General features: G+C 40.7%; 1 protein-coding gene across 15 annotated transcripts in view; it reads right to left on the reverse strand.

Moving 5' to 3' along the window:
• The window catches only part of USP40 (ubiquitin specific peptidase 40), an 88,837-nt gene that overhangs the window by 44,566 nt on the left and 27,118 nt on the right, over positions 1–17,153 (reverse strand). For all 15 annotated transcript variants that reach the window (XM_042950557.1, XM_042950556.1, XM_042950548.1 and 12 more), the window contains 2 exons: positions 5,069–5,369; positions 1,481–1,562 (listed from right to left, as the gene is read on the reverse strand). In XM_042950557.1, the coding sequence (XP_042806491.1) occupies positions 1,481–1,562; positions 5,069–5,369 (383 nt within the window). The remainder of the gene's footprint in view (positions 1–1,480; positions 1,563–5,068; positions 5,370–17,153) is intronic.

Raw genomic sequence — 17,153 nt, forward strand, 5'->3', positions numbered from 1 at the left:
AGGCATAAAAAATACACAAATGCTAAGTTTTTGTAACACTGTTTCATCCCCAAACAAAAATACTTGATTTACAATATAAATAAGTTCTCTATTCTACCTAATTATCACTAATGTCCTTTTCCTCCATGCTCCAAAAGTAACTCATTTTAGTCTCTCAATGAATAGCAAGTTTTCAGCTCTGCCACCGTGAATTCCAAGGAAAACGAATTTTAAGACACACTGTGCAATATTATTCTGAAAAAGTATCCACGCTCAGAATCTTCCAACCCTGAGACTACAGTTACAAATATGCTAGAAACCTCTTCCTGAGTGCGTTAAGTGCCAGATTTTTAAACTTCTGTCTCACCCTTACTTTCACTAGACCCCGTAGACTCTTCCGTAAAATATTCAGAGTGGATCTCAAGATCCTCCAGAGTCTACTCTCCCCAGGTCGAAGGTCCTCAGCTGCAGCCTGGTGCTGGCTGCTTTTCTCTGAATCCGCTCGGCTCCCCTAAGGCCAGTGCTGGCTACTCCACTCCTGGCAATCTGGCCAAGGGAGAGCTGGGTGAGGCCACTGCTCAGGTTCTCCAGACACAATTCTACTAATGTGGTCAAAGACAGCACTAACTTTTCTGATGGTCACATAAAAAAGCTTAGTGCTGGCTGGCTAAACCCGTTACGTTGTTGCTGCTGTTGCTCTGAACACCCACTGCTAATGTGCACCCATTCATGCAGGTTATCTTTCCTGTTCAAGATGTTTTACTCTAGGTTGTATATTTTTAGTGTCTTGATTTCCTTTGACAGCGGTTTGCCATTCAATCCATTTGCCACTTTTTTCCCCCCAGCTTCAAGTCAATGATAAAAATGCTGAACACATCCCTGCTACATAATGAGCCAGCCACGTGGAGGCCACGAGAACATCCACTTCCCTAATCCAATACCCCACTGACCCTGTCAGAGAGCAACTAAAGATCCAGTTTTTCAGGGTCCAAGCTGACACCTCAAAAGAGAACAGGAAATCATCAAGTTCTCACAAACCGCGCTTGGGATAACCGTTACGGGTTTTTGCCAGAGAGTTTGAAGAATCCACATTCCTTCCTTTTACCCACCTTCGGTCTTCTGTCACTACGTGTCACTTCTCCACAACTAAAATAAGGAGGGGTGATTTTCACAGCGGGCTCTTTGTACCTAGAGCACCACCTGACAGGCCAGGATACAATTCATTTAGCGTCCTGTGTGTTTACCAAGTTCTCCAGTGTTCCCAGGCTTCATCCCTACTCAGCAACGGCCATTCGTGTGACATGATTGCATTCGCTGTCACAGAGAAGGATCATTTCAAAGTAGAAGATACTCTCACTATAAAAATTCAGCAGCTACACAGACACTGGCATTAACTGACTTTTTTTTTCTTTTTAATTTTTCTGATTGAATACTTAAGACCTAAATTAGATCCTCATTCTCCAGAAAAACCACTCGAACTCTAAAAGTAGGTCAAACTCACCTTTTTCTTTGCAGTTCAATGTTGGCCGCGTCCATTTCATTCAGCAAATGACCTGGAACCCCGTACCTTGGATTGGCTCGAGCTGTGGAAAAAACGTCATTAACTTGGGCTGACTACACGAACTCTGGTTGCTGGACACCTGGTAGCAGAGAAAAGGAGAAAGTGCTGGAAGCTAGGAAAGCTTGTACTAACTATCTCTGTGAACACGAACTTCTCATGGATCTAAGCTCTCCCATCTGAAAACCGAAAACATTACGACCAATGAAAGATACATGGCTCTTTAAGCCAAGCTAGTAGAAGGAGTCCATTGCTTTGATTCTCTTTAAATACACTTTTAAAAAAGAACACCCACTATCTTCTCCCTGACAACAAATGTAGTAACTGGTCACTGCAAAAATTCTGGAAAGTATTTTTCCAATATAAAAGAAATAGATATCACCTGTAATCCCATTCCCAAGAGATACTCCTAAAATTTATTATATATACTTCTGGTCTCTTTCTATGTACCTGCGCAACGTGTCTGTACGTGCACACACGCATGTGCGCACATACACACGCTTATTTAAAGTGACTGGCACTGTATTTAACAAATCTGTTACATGCTTTTTCATTTCACATTTGTGTTTCTCCAAAGTTTTAAATGATTGCACAGTAGTCCATTCTATAAATAGCAGAATTAATCTTACCAATCTTTTCTGTTAGACATTGGGGTGATTTCTAGTCATTATTATAAGATAATGGGAGTAACGAACATCTCTGACATCTTTGAACATCAATATTTATACACAACTCTGATTATTTCAAGACCAATTTGTAGAATTACTGGTTTAAGGTTTTTAAATACACATAACCTAATCGGTTATACTACTTTATATACCTAACCAGACCAAGTGCCAACTATCGAGAACAAGATTAGCAGAAACATTTTACTTGGCAGGAAAAAAGTGGCGTCTCACTGCCGTTTCAATGCCTGGTTTTTGATTATGAGTTAGGCTGAATTTGTTTTTCCTTCACTTTATTGGTTGCTCTTCTTCTTTTGTACATTTGCTTATTTATAGCCTTTTCCCAATTTTCTATTAAGCACAATGGAATATACACGAGAGCACTCTGCAGACTGGAAATAAATGTCCTATATTTTCCTGTTTCCCACAGGGCTTGTCATTTGCCTTTTAGATTATTAAATGTTTGTAACATTTTTCCTTAAATTTTCTTTTTTTCCTTTTAAGCTTAGAAAGGTCTTCTCTACCTTAAGATCAGAAAATATATGAGGTGCCTGGGTGGCTCAGTCAGTTAAGCGAACGACTTCGGCTCAGGTCAGGATCTCACGTTTCACGAGTTCAAGCCCCACATCAGGCTCAGTGTGGACACCCCAGAGCGTGGAGCCTGCTTTGGGTTCTCGTTCTCTCTCTCTCTCTCTCTCTCTCTCTCTCTCTCTGCCCCTCCCCCACTTGCACTCCATTGCTTTCTCAAAAATAAATGAGCATTGAAAAAATTAAAGAAAAAGAAAATATGCTTATACATTTTAAGGTTCCCTTTTAACAAAAACATTAAAGGAACTCGAATTTCATTCAAGCGACGAATACAGTCACTTGATTACACTGACTGCTAATTCAAGTGATTAGTAGCTTACTTCCAGCTCTATTTCTTGAGTGATTTCCCTTTCCTCCCCTTTAGCTGAAAAGTTACCTTACCACGGGTTAAAACCTTAAAAACCCTGGACGGGTATCTGGGCTAGCTCTACTCCAGTGATCTGCCCACCTCTCCACATTAAGCACTGTGCTGTCTAACTGCTGGAGCTTTTACAAACAGGTTTTTACTGATGGAGTAAATTCCCTTCAGTAGGTCCTGCGTCAGTTTCCGTTAACTCACCTCTCTGGGTGAATTTAGAATCATTTTGCCATGTTCCATCCCTTTACTCCCCCCAGAAGTCCATTAAGATTTCAGCCAGATCTTTATTCAATTCATAAGCTAACTAGAAAACTATCATTTAGTACCTAGTCAAATCATACACATACTAAAATTCAATTTGGGGAAAAAGAAATACTCCATCTGAACACGTTCTTTTTTGTTGTTAATATATATTTCTAGAACTGTGAATTTTGCCTTCACAGTATTTTTATCAGAACCATTACCGTATTTTTTCCCCCTTCAAAAAAATAAAGCCTAGAATTTCTGGTTAAACAGAATAACTGTGTAACAGTTTTAGATCCAGAAATTTTATTTCCTTTGACTCATGTGCAAATTGGTAACTGCTCTCTTCTTGTTCTTTATAAAAACGATTACTATTTTCATTCTCTAAGAACAGTGTCCTCATTTGCAACCACAGATTTGCCTCAATCCAAGGAACTTCCCTGGTTAGGATTTTTACTTTTGAGTGGACTTTGGGAAGTGACCAAAGTCTACACATTTTGATTCATGTTAGTGCTTTCAATTAAAAATGTATCACTGTGGGGGGGCCTGGGTGGCTCAGTCGGTTAAGTGTCCAGCTCTTGATTTTGGCTCAGGTCACGATCTGCCGGTTTGTGGGACTGAGCCCCACGTCAGGCCCTATGTTGACAGAGCACTAGATTCTCTCTCTCTCTGCCCACCCCCCCAAATAAACACTTTAAAATAATGTATCACTGTGGGTCTCAGTGTTTAACCTCCCTGTCTTATGAGCTGTCTTAGAAGGTTTAACAAAGAATGTTTTGAAGATACTTCAATTGCTCAGAGACTACATTAATTATCTTGAGGGAAAGGAAAAAAGAAGTAAAAAGGGGACATATGAAAACAAGACTAGGGCCCCTTACAACTCAAAGGCAACAAACACATGGCCAAACGACACAGCCAAGCCTAAGCACAGGGCAATCACAAGCAAGTCAGTCCACACAACAAGAACCCATTATGTGATCCAAGCACCCGATTTTGAAACACTAACTATGGCCTCATATTATTAAAGGAGAAAAAATAAATACAAATATATAATTATAAAATGACTGTTAGATATCTTTTGCATAATGTGTTTCCTCCTGTTAATCTTGAAAATATTTAAAAATGTTCCAAGAGTAAACTTTTTTAAATTTTTTTTTTTTTCAACGTTTTTTATTTATTTTTGGGACAGAGAGAGACAGACAGAGCATGAACGGGGGAGGGGCAGAGAGAGGGAGACACAGAATCGGAAACAGGCTCCAGGCTCCGAGCCATCAGCCCAGAGCCCGACGCGGGGCTCGAACTCACGGACCGCGAGATCGTGACCTGGCTGAAGTCGGACGCTCAACCGACTGCGCCACCCAGGCGCCCCAAGAGTAAACTTTTTAAGTTTATTGATTTATTTTGAGAGACAGAGACAGCATGAGTGGGGGAGGGGCAGAGAGAGAGGGAGAGGGAGACTCCCTCCTCGCTGTCACTGCAGATCCCATGTGGGACTCGTACTCACGAAACCGTGAGATTATGACCTGAGCTGAAACCAAGAGTCGGATGCTTAACCGATGAGCCACCCAGGTGCCCAAGAGTAAACTCTCTTTTAAAAGGGTAAAAATTCAAACAGCATTAAATATTTATCACCTAACGTCATCAACTTAAACAAACAGAACATTTTTCTTTCCATACCTTCGGGGGGTCTCTGCAACTGGGATTTCCGATAAAACAACATGTAGGCACTTTCTTTACCCTGAAACTGCTGTTCAATATCTTTTTCCTTGATTGGTTGGACTTTGGAATCATTTATATCAAACCAGTGGGGACAGGAGTTTCTGTCATTTAATCCTGGGGATTCTGAAGTATGCATCTGGAAAAGGTGTTGATCCTTCTTTTGGAAATCGGACTCAGCCTGGAGAGAACCATTCTTCAAGAGACTAACTGTACTTTCATCTGCACTGAGCAGAAATATCTGAGAATGAAGCTGTAAGAACTACAGAGAGACAAAAAACAAATACTAAGGTTAATAAAAAAAATATTTTTTAAATAAAAAACTACATCTTCCTTTCTGTGACTAAATATTTGAACTTCACCTTTATTTTTGGCCTACCCAGCTAAGAAGGGAAAAAAAAAATCCGTTTGAGTCCTGATGAGACATTTAATAACAATCAGAGTGCTCTCCTTTAAACAGTCTAATAGTCACATCAAGGGAGAAAGCTGCCGTGCCACAAGCCAAAAAATACTTTAATTATACCTCAATAACACTAGTTTTGAAAAGTACTTTACTAAAATAGATTAGGCAGAACAAACACTTTTGAGATGTTTCAAACAGAATATAAACAGAGCATAAAACAAAGGCAATCACAACAGTGAAACGTTACGGAAGAGAATTTCAAAACTAGTGACTCAGACAAACTCTGTCTGAGTAATAAAGGAATAAAGTAATAAAGGAATAAAGTAATAATCATAAGCTGAAATTGTCATTTAACATGGACTAAATTGAATGTTGCCTGTCCAGGAAGCTGACAGGTTAGCTCAGGCAATCAAAGCACAGAAGGCTTAAGTCTTAATCCTAAAAACTATTAATCAAGTTCTCGCTAAAGGGTTAGAAAGAAAAAACCACTCTTTCCTCGTTGCCTATCCCCTCTTTCAGCCCTACTCTTGTCCCTTCTCACTGCCTGATTGCTGTGTGGCCTTGCGTCTTCTTGCCTCACAGCACGAAGTTACTTTATGCAGGAAACCACCTGGGAGGTATGCACAACATCTGCTTAGTCCATCAGTCAATATGGAAAGGTGACTCTCTCATTTTCCACTTGGAAGAATGAATGTGCAGCAATGCCAACTCTCTCATCAAAGTAGGATGGTATCACCAACAGAAGGGAATGAGTATATGACCCAGACAGTGTTGTTAACACTGTGTATAAAAGACAGTAAAAGAGTTTTGTAGCTGATTTGTTTAGGTACAATCAAATAACAGTTGGAAAACTTGGAGTAATGAACTTTCTGGTTAGCCATTTTTTTCTTTGTTTAATAATTGAGGATTAATTCTTTTAAGCCTCAAACTTGGCACAATCTGGTCCCAGTAACAGCAGAGAACTTTTATTGGACTAACTTTCCTGATAAGAAATGATAAACTCTAGACAAAATAATGAAAACAAATGTTCGGAGAGTAACCAAAAACAGGCATAAAACAGGGGACATAATCCTTCAAAGGGAAGCAAACTCGATGAGTTTTACATTAACCGACTGCTTCCCAGTTTGTAGCGGTAGAGGGGTTCAAGCAAAGGGCAGGAGTCTTACTGAGCCAAGGAAACAGAATTTGAACATGCCAGAGAGGCTAGAAAGTGAAAGAGCCGTATAAAGGAGCCTCAAATCTACTCCAAATCCCCCTAGAATCCTTGGCTGACTTCTGAACAGTATATGCACAATCCAAGATGCACAAAACCCCACAGGAAGCAACAGCTGGTAGATTCTATCTGAGCACAGACTTTAGCATCCTGCTGCTGGATAGAAGAACGTGGAACTAAAGTCCTGGCAAGTTAGAGGAGTATGACAAACATCTCAGGCTTTCCACTGAAATCCTAGAAGGGCCATACCTTAGGCTGGGGGCTGGCAAACTTGTAAAAGGTTGGACAGTAAACACCTTAGGCTTTGTGAACTTAAGAGGCAAACTTGAGGACATTATGTGGGCACCTATATAGCTTTTTAAAATAAATAACCATTTAAAAATGCAAAGAGAGTTCTTAGCTCAGGGCTGTACAAAAACAGGCAGTGGCCATATTCTGGCAACCTCTGTCTTAAGAGGGAGGACCAGGCGTGTCTCAGGACTAACAGCAACACTGCAATAGGCCCACCCTACAAACTGTAAAATGAAGCTACCAGAGGATCAAGACAATTCAAAGGTAATTTAACAGCCTGGTATGACATACTGTGAAACTCTTTAGAGAACAGCACCCATAGGCAATATAAGACTAAATGACATGCAAACAGGACAGTGTTTCTCATAATCAAGAGATGACACGGTCAATTCACAAGAGAAAAAAAAAGTTAATAGAAATAGACCCAGAGATGATCCAGACATTATGATACTGAGAAATTATTACAAATACTTAATTTATATAGCTTAATAAAGCCAATTAGACTTTCAAAAACGTGGGGCGCCTGGGTGGCTCAGTCGGTTAAGCGTCCGACTTCAGCTCAGGTCACGATCTCGCGGTCCGCGAGTTCGAGCCCCGCATCGGGCTCTGGGCTGATGGCTCAGAGCCTGGAGCTTGCTTCCGATTCTGTGTCTCCCTCTCTCTCTGCCCCTCCCCCGTTCATGCTGTGTCTCTCTCTGTCTCAAAAATAAATAAACATTAAAAAAATTTTAACAAGGGGCGCCTGGGTGGCTCAGTCGGTTGGGTGTCCGACTTCGGCTCAGGTCATGATCTCGCAGTCCGTGAGTTCGAGCCCCGCGTCGGGCTCTGTGCTGACAGCTCAGAGCCTGGAGCCTGTTTCAGATTCTGTGTCTCCCTCTCTCTCTGACCCTCCCCCATTCATGCTCTGTCTCTCTCTGTCTCAAAAATAAATAAACGTTAAAAAAAAATTAAAAAAAAAAAAAAATTTTAACAAAACAAAAAAAAATGTATTTAATTTATAAGAAAGGATGAACAGAGTGGGTTCAGATAGGGAGTTTCAGTGGAGAAACGGACACTCTCCATTACAGCTAAGTGGAAATTCTAAAGCTGAAAAATACAGTATCTAAACAAAAAGTTCACTAGCTGGGCTTAATGGAAGACTAGATATAGCAGGAGAACCAATGACCTTGAAGATGAAGCAATGTAAATTATCCAAATTGAAGGAGAGGTAAAAATTTTCAGAAAAAGAAAAAAAAAAACCCAGTTATCTAACATCTGTGAGGAAATCCAGAATGTTCTAATACATATGTAACTGTAGTCCTAGAAGGAGAAGAGAGATAATGGGGCAGACGATAAATTAAGAAGACCAGTGGCCAAAACTGAAGAAAGACTTTAAGTTACAGATACAAAAAACTTAGCAAATACAAAGCAATTAACGCAAAGAATACCATACTGAGACACATTATTGTTAAACTGCTAAAACCATGGGGGGCCTGGGAGGCTCAGTAGGTAAGGGCCAACTCTTGGTTTCAGCTTAGCCATAAAACACTGCCCTGACAGTGTGAAGCCTGCTTGGGATTTTCTCTCCCCTCTCTCTCTCTCTGCCCCTCTCCAACTCACACTTTGTTTCTCTCAAAATAAATTTTAAAAATAACAAAAAAGAAATAAACTGCTAAAAATCAAAGAAAGAGAAAAAAAATCTTAAAAGCTGGCAGAGAAAAGGACACATTACGTTCAAGTCACGGAACCAAAATGATGGAAGCCAAAACATAATGGAGTGTCACCTTTAAGGTACTGAAAGGAAAAAACAAAAAACAAAACCCATAAAACCAGAATTTTATATCCTGCAAAAATATCCCTTAAAAAAACTGAAGACAAAATAACAATTTCAATCAAACGAGCCGAGAATATTTTCACCAAGACTCGAAGAGGGACATTCTCAAAAGACTTGAAGTTCTATTACATTCCAGGGCAGTGATACCAGATGCACGGCTGAATGTGCAAGAACCAGTGAACACCAGAATAGATAAGCATAAAACACGATTTTTTCATTCAGTTTTTTAAAAAGTTGCTTGGGGAGCCTGGGTGGCTCAGTCACTTAGGCCTCCGACTTCAGCTCAGGTCTCGATCTCACAGTGCTTGAGTTTGAGTCCCACATCGGGCTCTGTGCTGATAGCTCAGAGCCCGGAACTTGCTTCGGATTCTGTGTCTCCCTCGCTCTCTGCCCCTCCCCCATTCGTGCTCTGTCTCTTTCTCAAAAAAATAAACATAAAAAAAAAAAAAAAGCTGCCTGAGTGTTTAAAGCAAAATTTAATAATAATAAAAATAAATAACGTAGAGTGGAGTTTACCTGTAATGGTAAAACATAAGACAACAGCAGAAATGCAATTACACCACTGTGAGCATGTTACACTGTTCATGAAGTGGTGTGCCATGAATCTGTAATTGGTAATACGAACTTACGTATAATATGATCCCTAGAATAAAAAAACTACGGAAATACAGCTATTAGCCAACAGAGGAGATAAAGATGAAATACTAAAAATCACCTGATTAATCTAAAAGGTAAGTAAGAAGGAGCAAAAAACAGGTGGCAAATAAAAACCAAACACCTCGATGGTAAATTCAAACTCAACCATATTAATGCATTAAAACCAAATGGACTACACATTCTAATTAAAAGAAACTTATCAAACTATTAGCTGATAGAAAACAAACAGCATAGAAGAATCAACACATACAAAGTTACTTTCTTAAAGAGTTTAACAGATGTGATGAACCCCTAGCAAGACTGATGAAAGAGAAAGCCGAAACACCCAAATTATCAAGATCAGAAATGAACCAGGGAACATCCGATCCTATGGACAGTAAGAAGGTAACACGGTAATACTTCAAACAACTTTATGCTAACAAATTATGCTTTAAATAAAAGGAGAGATTACTTAAAAATCACAATTATCCCAAATAAAAAAGAGCCAACTTCACACTGCAAGAGACACACTTATATAAAAAAGCTTGCAAGGTTACATCAATACTAGACAAGGTAAATTTCAAGGCAAGGAATATTAGCAGAGATAAAGGAAGGGCACTGTATGTCAGCAGGCCATAAAAATCCAAAATGTGTATGCACCTAATGGTGTCACTTCAGGGTACATGAAGTAAAGTTGTCCAAAGTAAAAGGGGGAGGGAGAAATCCATCATTGTAGCTGGATATTTAAACCAAAAGACACAACCAAAAGACAGAAAAATTAGTAGGGACAGAGAAGAAAACAGAACACGATCAACCAAAGTGACACAGTTGACATTTACAAAATATATCCAGCAACTGCAGAAAATAACTTTTATGGTAAATTCTGAATATTCAGCAACACAGACCATATTCTGAGGTGTGGAACAAATCTCAATAAATTCAAAAGAATTAAAATCAGGGAGAGCATGTTCTCAAGAGTACAATGGAATTAACTAGAAATCAATTTATGGATATAACAAAAAGATAAAAAGAAATCCCCAAATATCTGGAAATTAAGCAACACATTTACACACACACACACACACACACACACACACACACACACCACAAGGGAGATTACAAAATATTTTGAACAGAATGATAATGAAAACATGTCAAATTTGGCTGCAGCTAAATTAGTGCTGAGAAGGAAATTGACAGCTTTAAAAGCATCTATTAAAAGGAAGGTTTAAGGGCGGCTGGGTGGCTCAGTCGGTTGAGGGTCCAACTCTTGATTTCGGCTCGGGTCATGTTCTCATGGGTTCATGGGTTTGAGCCCCAAGTTGTGCTCCATGCTCTATGCTGGCAGTGCAGATCCTGCTTGGGATTCTCTCTCTCTCTCTCTCTCTCTCTCTCTCTCTCTCTCTGCCCCTCCCCTGCTCATGCTCGCTCACTCTCTCAAAATAAATAAGTAAACAAACATTTTAAAAAAAGGAAGGTTAAAAGCAACTCAGATACCAACCCAGGAAACTAGAAAAAAGTTGATCAAATTAAATCCCAGAGGAAAAAGGAAGGAAATAATTAAAAACAAGAGCAGAAATCAATGAAATAGAAAAGAGATGATCCATAGAGAAAATCAAAAGAGGCAAAAGGTTTTGAAAAAGTTTAATAAACCTGGTAAACCCCAAGCAAGACTGATGGAAAAAAGTGAGAAAATACAAATTACTAATATTAGGAATGAAAAAAAGGAAACAACTTCAGGTTCTATAGACACTACAGAAAACACAAAATATTGTGAATAATTTTATGCTAATAAATTTGACATCACAGATAAAGGAACAAACTCCTTAAACAAGAAAATTTTCCAAAATAATGCAAGAAGAGAAAATCTAAAGAACTCTACAATAAAACAAATTTAAACTATAATTAAAAAAGCTTACTCCAAAAAAATTTCAGGTCTCAAGAGAACAGAAAGCCCAGATGTAAAACCACAATTATATGGCCAATTAACCTTTGACAAAGGAGGCAAGAATATGCAATGGGAAAAAGACAGTCTCTTTAACAAATGGTACTGGGAAAACTGAACAGCCACATGCAGATGAATGAACCTGGACCACTTTCTTACACCATACACAAAAATAAAATGGATTAAGGACCTAAATGTAAGACCTGAAATCATAAAAATCGTAGAAGAGGGGCGCCTGGGTGGCGCAGTCGGTTAAGCGTCCGACTTCAGCCAGGTCACGATCTCGCGGTCCGTGAGTTCGAGCCCCGCGTCAGGCTCTGGGCTGATGGCTTGGAGCCTGGAGCCTGTTTCCGATTCTGTGTCTCCCTCTCTCTCTGCCCCTCCCCCGTTCATGCTCTGTCTCTCTCTGTCCCAAAAATAAATAAAAAAAAAAAAAAAAAAAAAAATCGTAGAAGAGAGCACAGGCAGTAATTTCTCTGACACTGGTTGTAGCAACATCCTTCTAGGTATGTCTCCTGAGGCAAGGGAAACAAAAGCAAAAATCAACTATTGGGACTACATCAAAATAAAAGGCTTCTGCACAGCAAAGAAAACCAACAAAACTAAAAGACAACCCACCGAATGGGAGAAGATATTTGCAACTGACATATCTCTGATAAAGGGTTAATATCCAAAATATATTAAAAAACTATATAATGCAAACACCAAAAAACCCCACCAAATAATCCAATTAAAAATGGACAGAAGACACGAACAGACATTTCTCCAAAAACATACAAATGGCCAATAGATGCATGAAAAGATGCTTAACATCACTCATCATCAGGGAAATGCAAATCAAAACCACAATGAGATATCACCTCATACCTGTCAGAACGGCTAAAATCAAAATCTCAAGTGTTGGTGAGGATGTGGAGAAAAAGGAATCCTCGTAAACTGTTAGTGGGAGCTCAAACTGGCACAGCCACTGTGGAAGACAGCATGGAGGTTCTTCACAAAGTTAAAAACAGAACTACCCTACGATCCAGTAATCACACTACTGGGTATTTACCCAAAGAATAAGAAAACACTAATTCAAAGGGATATAGGCACCCCTGTATTGACTGCAGTGTTATTTACAAGAGCCAAACTATGGTAGCAGCCAAGTGTCTCCATTAATAGACGAATGGATAAAGATGTGGTACTTCTATACAACGGAATATTATTCAAATGAAATCTTGCCTTTGCAACAACATGGATGGAGCTAGAGGCTATTATGCTAGGTGAAGTCAGTCAAAGACAAAAACCATACGATTTCACTCATGTGGAATTGAAGAAACAAAACAAAACAAAAAACAGAAGAAATGAGCAAAGGAAAAAAAGAGACAAACCAAGAAACAGACTCTTAATGAGAGTGAACAAACTGGTGGTTACCAGAGGGGAGGTGGCTGGGGGGATGGGTGAAACAGGTGAAGGGGATTAAGAGTGTACTTATGATGAACACTGAGAATACAGGGAACTGTTGAATCACTATATTGCACAGCTGAAACTAATATTAACACCGTATGTTACTTACACTGGAATTAAATAAAATACAATTTCAGGTCTCAATAGCTTCATCAAACATTTAAGAAAAAAATTATCAATCTGAGAGAATTCCTCCAAAAATATAAAAAAAAGGAGTATTTTCCAACTTCTGAGTCCTATATAACCTTGATACTAAAATCTGACAAAGACTTTACAAAAAAAAGAAAATCAAGACTCGTATCTCTCATAAATGCAGACACGAAAATCCCGAATATGAGCTAAATGAAGACAGCAATATAGAGTATCATGACCAAGTGGGATTATTCTCAGAAATATAAGATTTGTTTAACATTAAAAAGGTCAATCAATGGAATTCATCACATTAACAGAAAAAAAGGTGTACAAGACAAAAAAACCCCACAAAACTGAGTCAACATTTGATAAAATCCAACCTCTACTCAAGATGAAATGATCAGTCAACTATGAATTAAAAGCTAACTCCCTCAAAATTACAAAAGGTATTTATATTTTTCTTTTAAGTATTCTGTTTATTTTCGACAGAGAGAGAGAGAGAGAGGAAAAGGGAGGGAGGGAGGGAGGGAGGGAGGAAAGAGGAGAGGGAGAGGGGGAGAGAAGATCTAAAGGGCGCTCTGTGCGCAAAGCAGAACCCAATGTGGGGCTTGAACTCACGAACTATGAGATCATGACCTGAGCTGAAGGCAGACGCCCAACCGACTGAGCCACCCAGGTGCCCCAGGGTATTTATATTTTTTAAAAATCTGCACAACTAATATCATACTCAAGAGTAAAATACCGAGACACTGACCCAATTATTTTTTGTTTTCTTAAAAATTTTTAGTATTTATTTTTGAGAGAGGGAGAGAGACAGAGCACAAGTGGGGGGGGGGGGGGTCAGAGAGAAGGAAACACAGAATCTGAAGCAGCCTCCAGCCTCTGAGCTGTCAGCACAGAGCCCGACGTGGGGCTCAAACCCACGAACCATGAGATCATGACCTAAGCAGAGGTTGGAAGCTTAATTGAGCCACCCAGGGGCCCTTACCCAATTGTTTTAAAGGAAAACCTGGGGGGTGGGGGGAGTTAAGATGGTGGAGTAGTAGGGGGAACCTGGCCTTGCCTTGTTCCTCGAAAACAGCTAGATCAACATCAAATGATTCTGAATTCACACCTAGAAAATCAATCGGAGGATTAAGAGAACATTCTGCGCATCTCGAGGGAGAAAATGTGGCAGGTGCAGGTGCAGTGACATGAATTAGGGGACAGAAGAGCTGTGGTGCATGGAAGGGAGGAAGCCCTTTTTGCGGAGAGGAAAGGGAGAGGGGTTAGAGAGACGTCATGGGGTTCGTGCAAGAAAAGCACTCCTCCAAACCCAGTGACTGGGGAATCAGGAGGAATGGACTATATCAGCAGTTTCTGCAGAGTGGAACTCAAAGTTGGAGGTTATCAAAGTCTACAGCATTCACAGGAGTTGATCTCGGTGGGCAGCTGTGCTCCTGGGGAGGAGGAGGGCAAAGGCCTGGGAGAGGACAGTGGAGTGTGGGGATGCCCCAGGTTACACTGGGAGAGAACGTTCCATTCCCTGGAGTGCATTAGGAAGAGAATATATTGCCTCTTCAAGGACAAAAGACCTGGCTGGCGCCTTTGAGCAGCCGTTCAGCACCAGGGGACAAAGGTGCAAACAGAGGGTGGATAACCTGGCCGCAGCTTTTTGCTGTGCTTCACCATAAACTCCAGGCACCTGCTCGGTCGTGCGACTGCTTTTCTGGGACAGGCCGGCACCAGGCGCAGCGCTGCAAGAATGCGACGCTCCCTGGAGGGGAGTGGATCCAGCGTGTGCAGGGTCCTTTAAAATTTGGAGTTCCGCATCCTAGCTGCGTGCCAAAGATAACCACAAGAGATAAACCAAAGGCTGTGTGTTGACGGCCTGGGCACAGAAGGGTTGAGAGCAGGGATCTGACAGAAACCTGGGACACAGAAGGGGAGATTGTTCGCTGGTCTGTGAGGACTCCCTGAACAGTGGCAGATGTGAGTTCCCCTCTCCTCTCTGGGGAAGAGAGCAAGGTGACACCATCTTTCTCGGCCTGCCAGCAAGGCCAGCACAGCGCCCCCACCAGCGGAAGGTGCAACTGCTTACACCAAACCACACACCCTGTCCCCTACAGGTGCATCTTTTTTTTTTTTTTTTTTTTTAATGCTTTATTTTTGAGAGAGAGAGAGAACCAGTGCAAGTGGGGGAGGGGCAGAGAGAGGGGGACAGAAAATCTGAAGCGGGCTCTGCACGGACGGCAGTGAGCCTGATGTGGGTCTTGAACTCTGAAACCATGAGATCATGACCTGAGCCAAAGTTGGAGACTCAACTGACTGAGCCACCTAGGTGCCCCTGCAGGTGCAGCTTTACTAGGGCAGGTCTGACTGTGAGCCAGCACGGCAAGACTCTCCCCCAGAGGACCAGCACGCCCCCCAGCTCCACATGCACCAAGTCTATGGAACATAAAGTGCTCTGAAGCATCACCTTCAGTTCTGGGGGAAATAGGACCAGGTTTTTTTTTTTTTTTTTTGAATCAGGCTTATAGTTATTTGTTCATTTGTTTTTTCATTTCCTTTTCTTGTTGTCTGGATCAGGCTTTTTATTTTTTTCCCCTTTCCTTCTTTTTTTTGGAACTAGGCTTACAGTTTTTTGTTTGTTTTTTTTGTTCCTTTTCCTTTTTTGAATCAGGCTTTTTAAAAAAATCAGTCTTATTTTAACAAACAAATCAAAGCACACCTAGTTAAAGGTCCAAATGCTCCCCACTGCAAACAAGGATGAACTCTACGTAGGACTGACCTGGGGGAAAGAGCAGCCAAATCACAAAGCAGAGAGCACACAGCATACACCGGAGCGCTTCCTGAAGCGCTAGGCCTGGGCAGCCCGGACGTGACCCCTTTTCTTAACACAGCATTACTCTCAGGAGCAGGACATGTAAGCTTTTGTAACATGCAAAAAACAGAAACCTAGACAAAATGGCAAGGTGGAGGAATTCTCCCCAAAAGAAGTATCAAGAAGAAACCACAGCCAGGAATTTGCTCACAAAAGATGTAAGCAATATATCTGAACAAGAATTTAGAACAACAGTCATAATAATACTAGCTGGGCTTGAAAAAGCATAGAAGACACCAGAGAAACCCTTGCTGCAGAGATAAGAGACCTAAAAATCAGGCTGAAATAAAAAATGCTAACTGAGATGCAAAACTGACTAGATGTATTCACAAGGAAGATCAAAGCAGCAGGGGAACGAATAGGTGACACAGAAGATAAAACTATGGAAATAATGAAGCTGAAAAGAAGAGGGAAATAAAACCACTACATCACAAATACAGACTTGGGGAATTCAGCAATCCATAAAGTGCAATAATATCCGTATCACAGGGGTTCCAGAAGAAGAGCAGGAAAAAGGGACAGAAGGTTTATTTGAACAAATTATAGCTGAGAACTTCCCTAATCTGAGGAAGGAAAGAGGCATTCAAGTCCAAGAGGCACAGAGAGCTCCCCTCAAAAATCAGCAAAAAAACTCAGAGCACCTGGGTGGCTCAGTCAGTTGAGCGTCCGACTTGGGCTCAGGTCATGATCTCGCAGTTTTTGAGTTCAAGCTCCGCGTTGGGCTCTGTGCTGACAGCTCAGAGCCTGGAGTCTGCTTTGGATTCTGTGTCTCCCTCTCTCTACCCCTTTCCTGCTCTCTCTCTCTGTCTCTCAAAGATGAATAAACGTTAAAAAAAAAATCAGCAAAAAACAGGTCAACATCAAGACATACCACAGTAACACCTGCAAAACACAAAGATAAAGACAGAATTCTGAAAGCAGTTAGGAACACAACGTCCTTAACCTACAAGAGCTGACACATAAGGTTAGCAGACCTGTCCACAGAAACCTGACAGGCCAGAAGGGAGTGGCAGGAAATATTCAATGTGCTAAATGGGAAAAAAATGCAGCCAAGAATCCTTTATCCAGCAAGGTTGTCATTCAGAATAGAAGGAGAGATAAAGAGCCTCCAAGACAAGCAAAAACTAAAGGAGTTTGTGAACACGAAACCAGCTCTGCAAGAATTATTAAAGGGGACCCTTAGGCAGGGAAAGAGAGACCAAAAGCAACCAAGACTAGAAAAGAACAGAGACAATCCACAGAATCAGAAACCTTACAGGTAATACAATGGCACTAAATTCATATCTATTGATAATTATTCTGAA

This window comes from Panthera leo, chromosome C1 (assembly GCF_018350215.1).
Source record: "Panthera leo isolate Ple1 chromosome C1, P.leo_Ple1_pat1.1, whole genome shotgun sequence".
Classification (NCBI taxonomy): Eukaryota; Metazoa; Chordata; class Mammalia; order Carnivora; family Felidae; genus Panthera; species Panthera leo.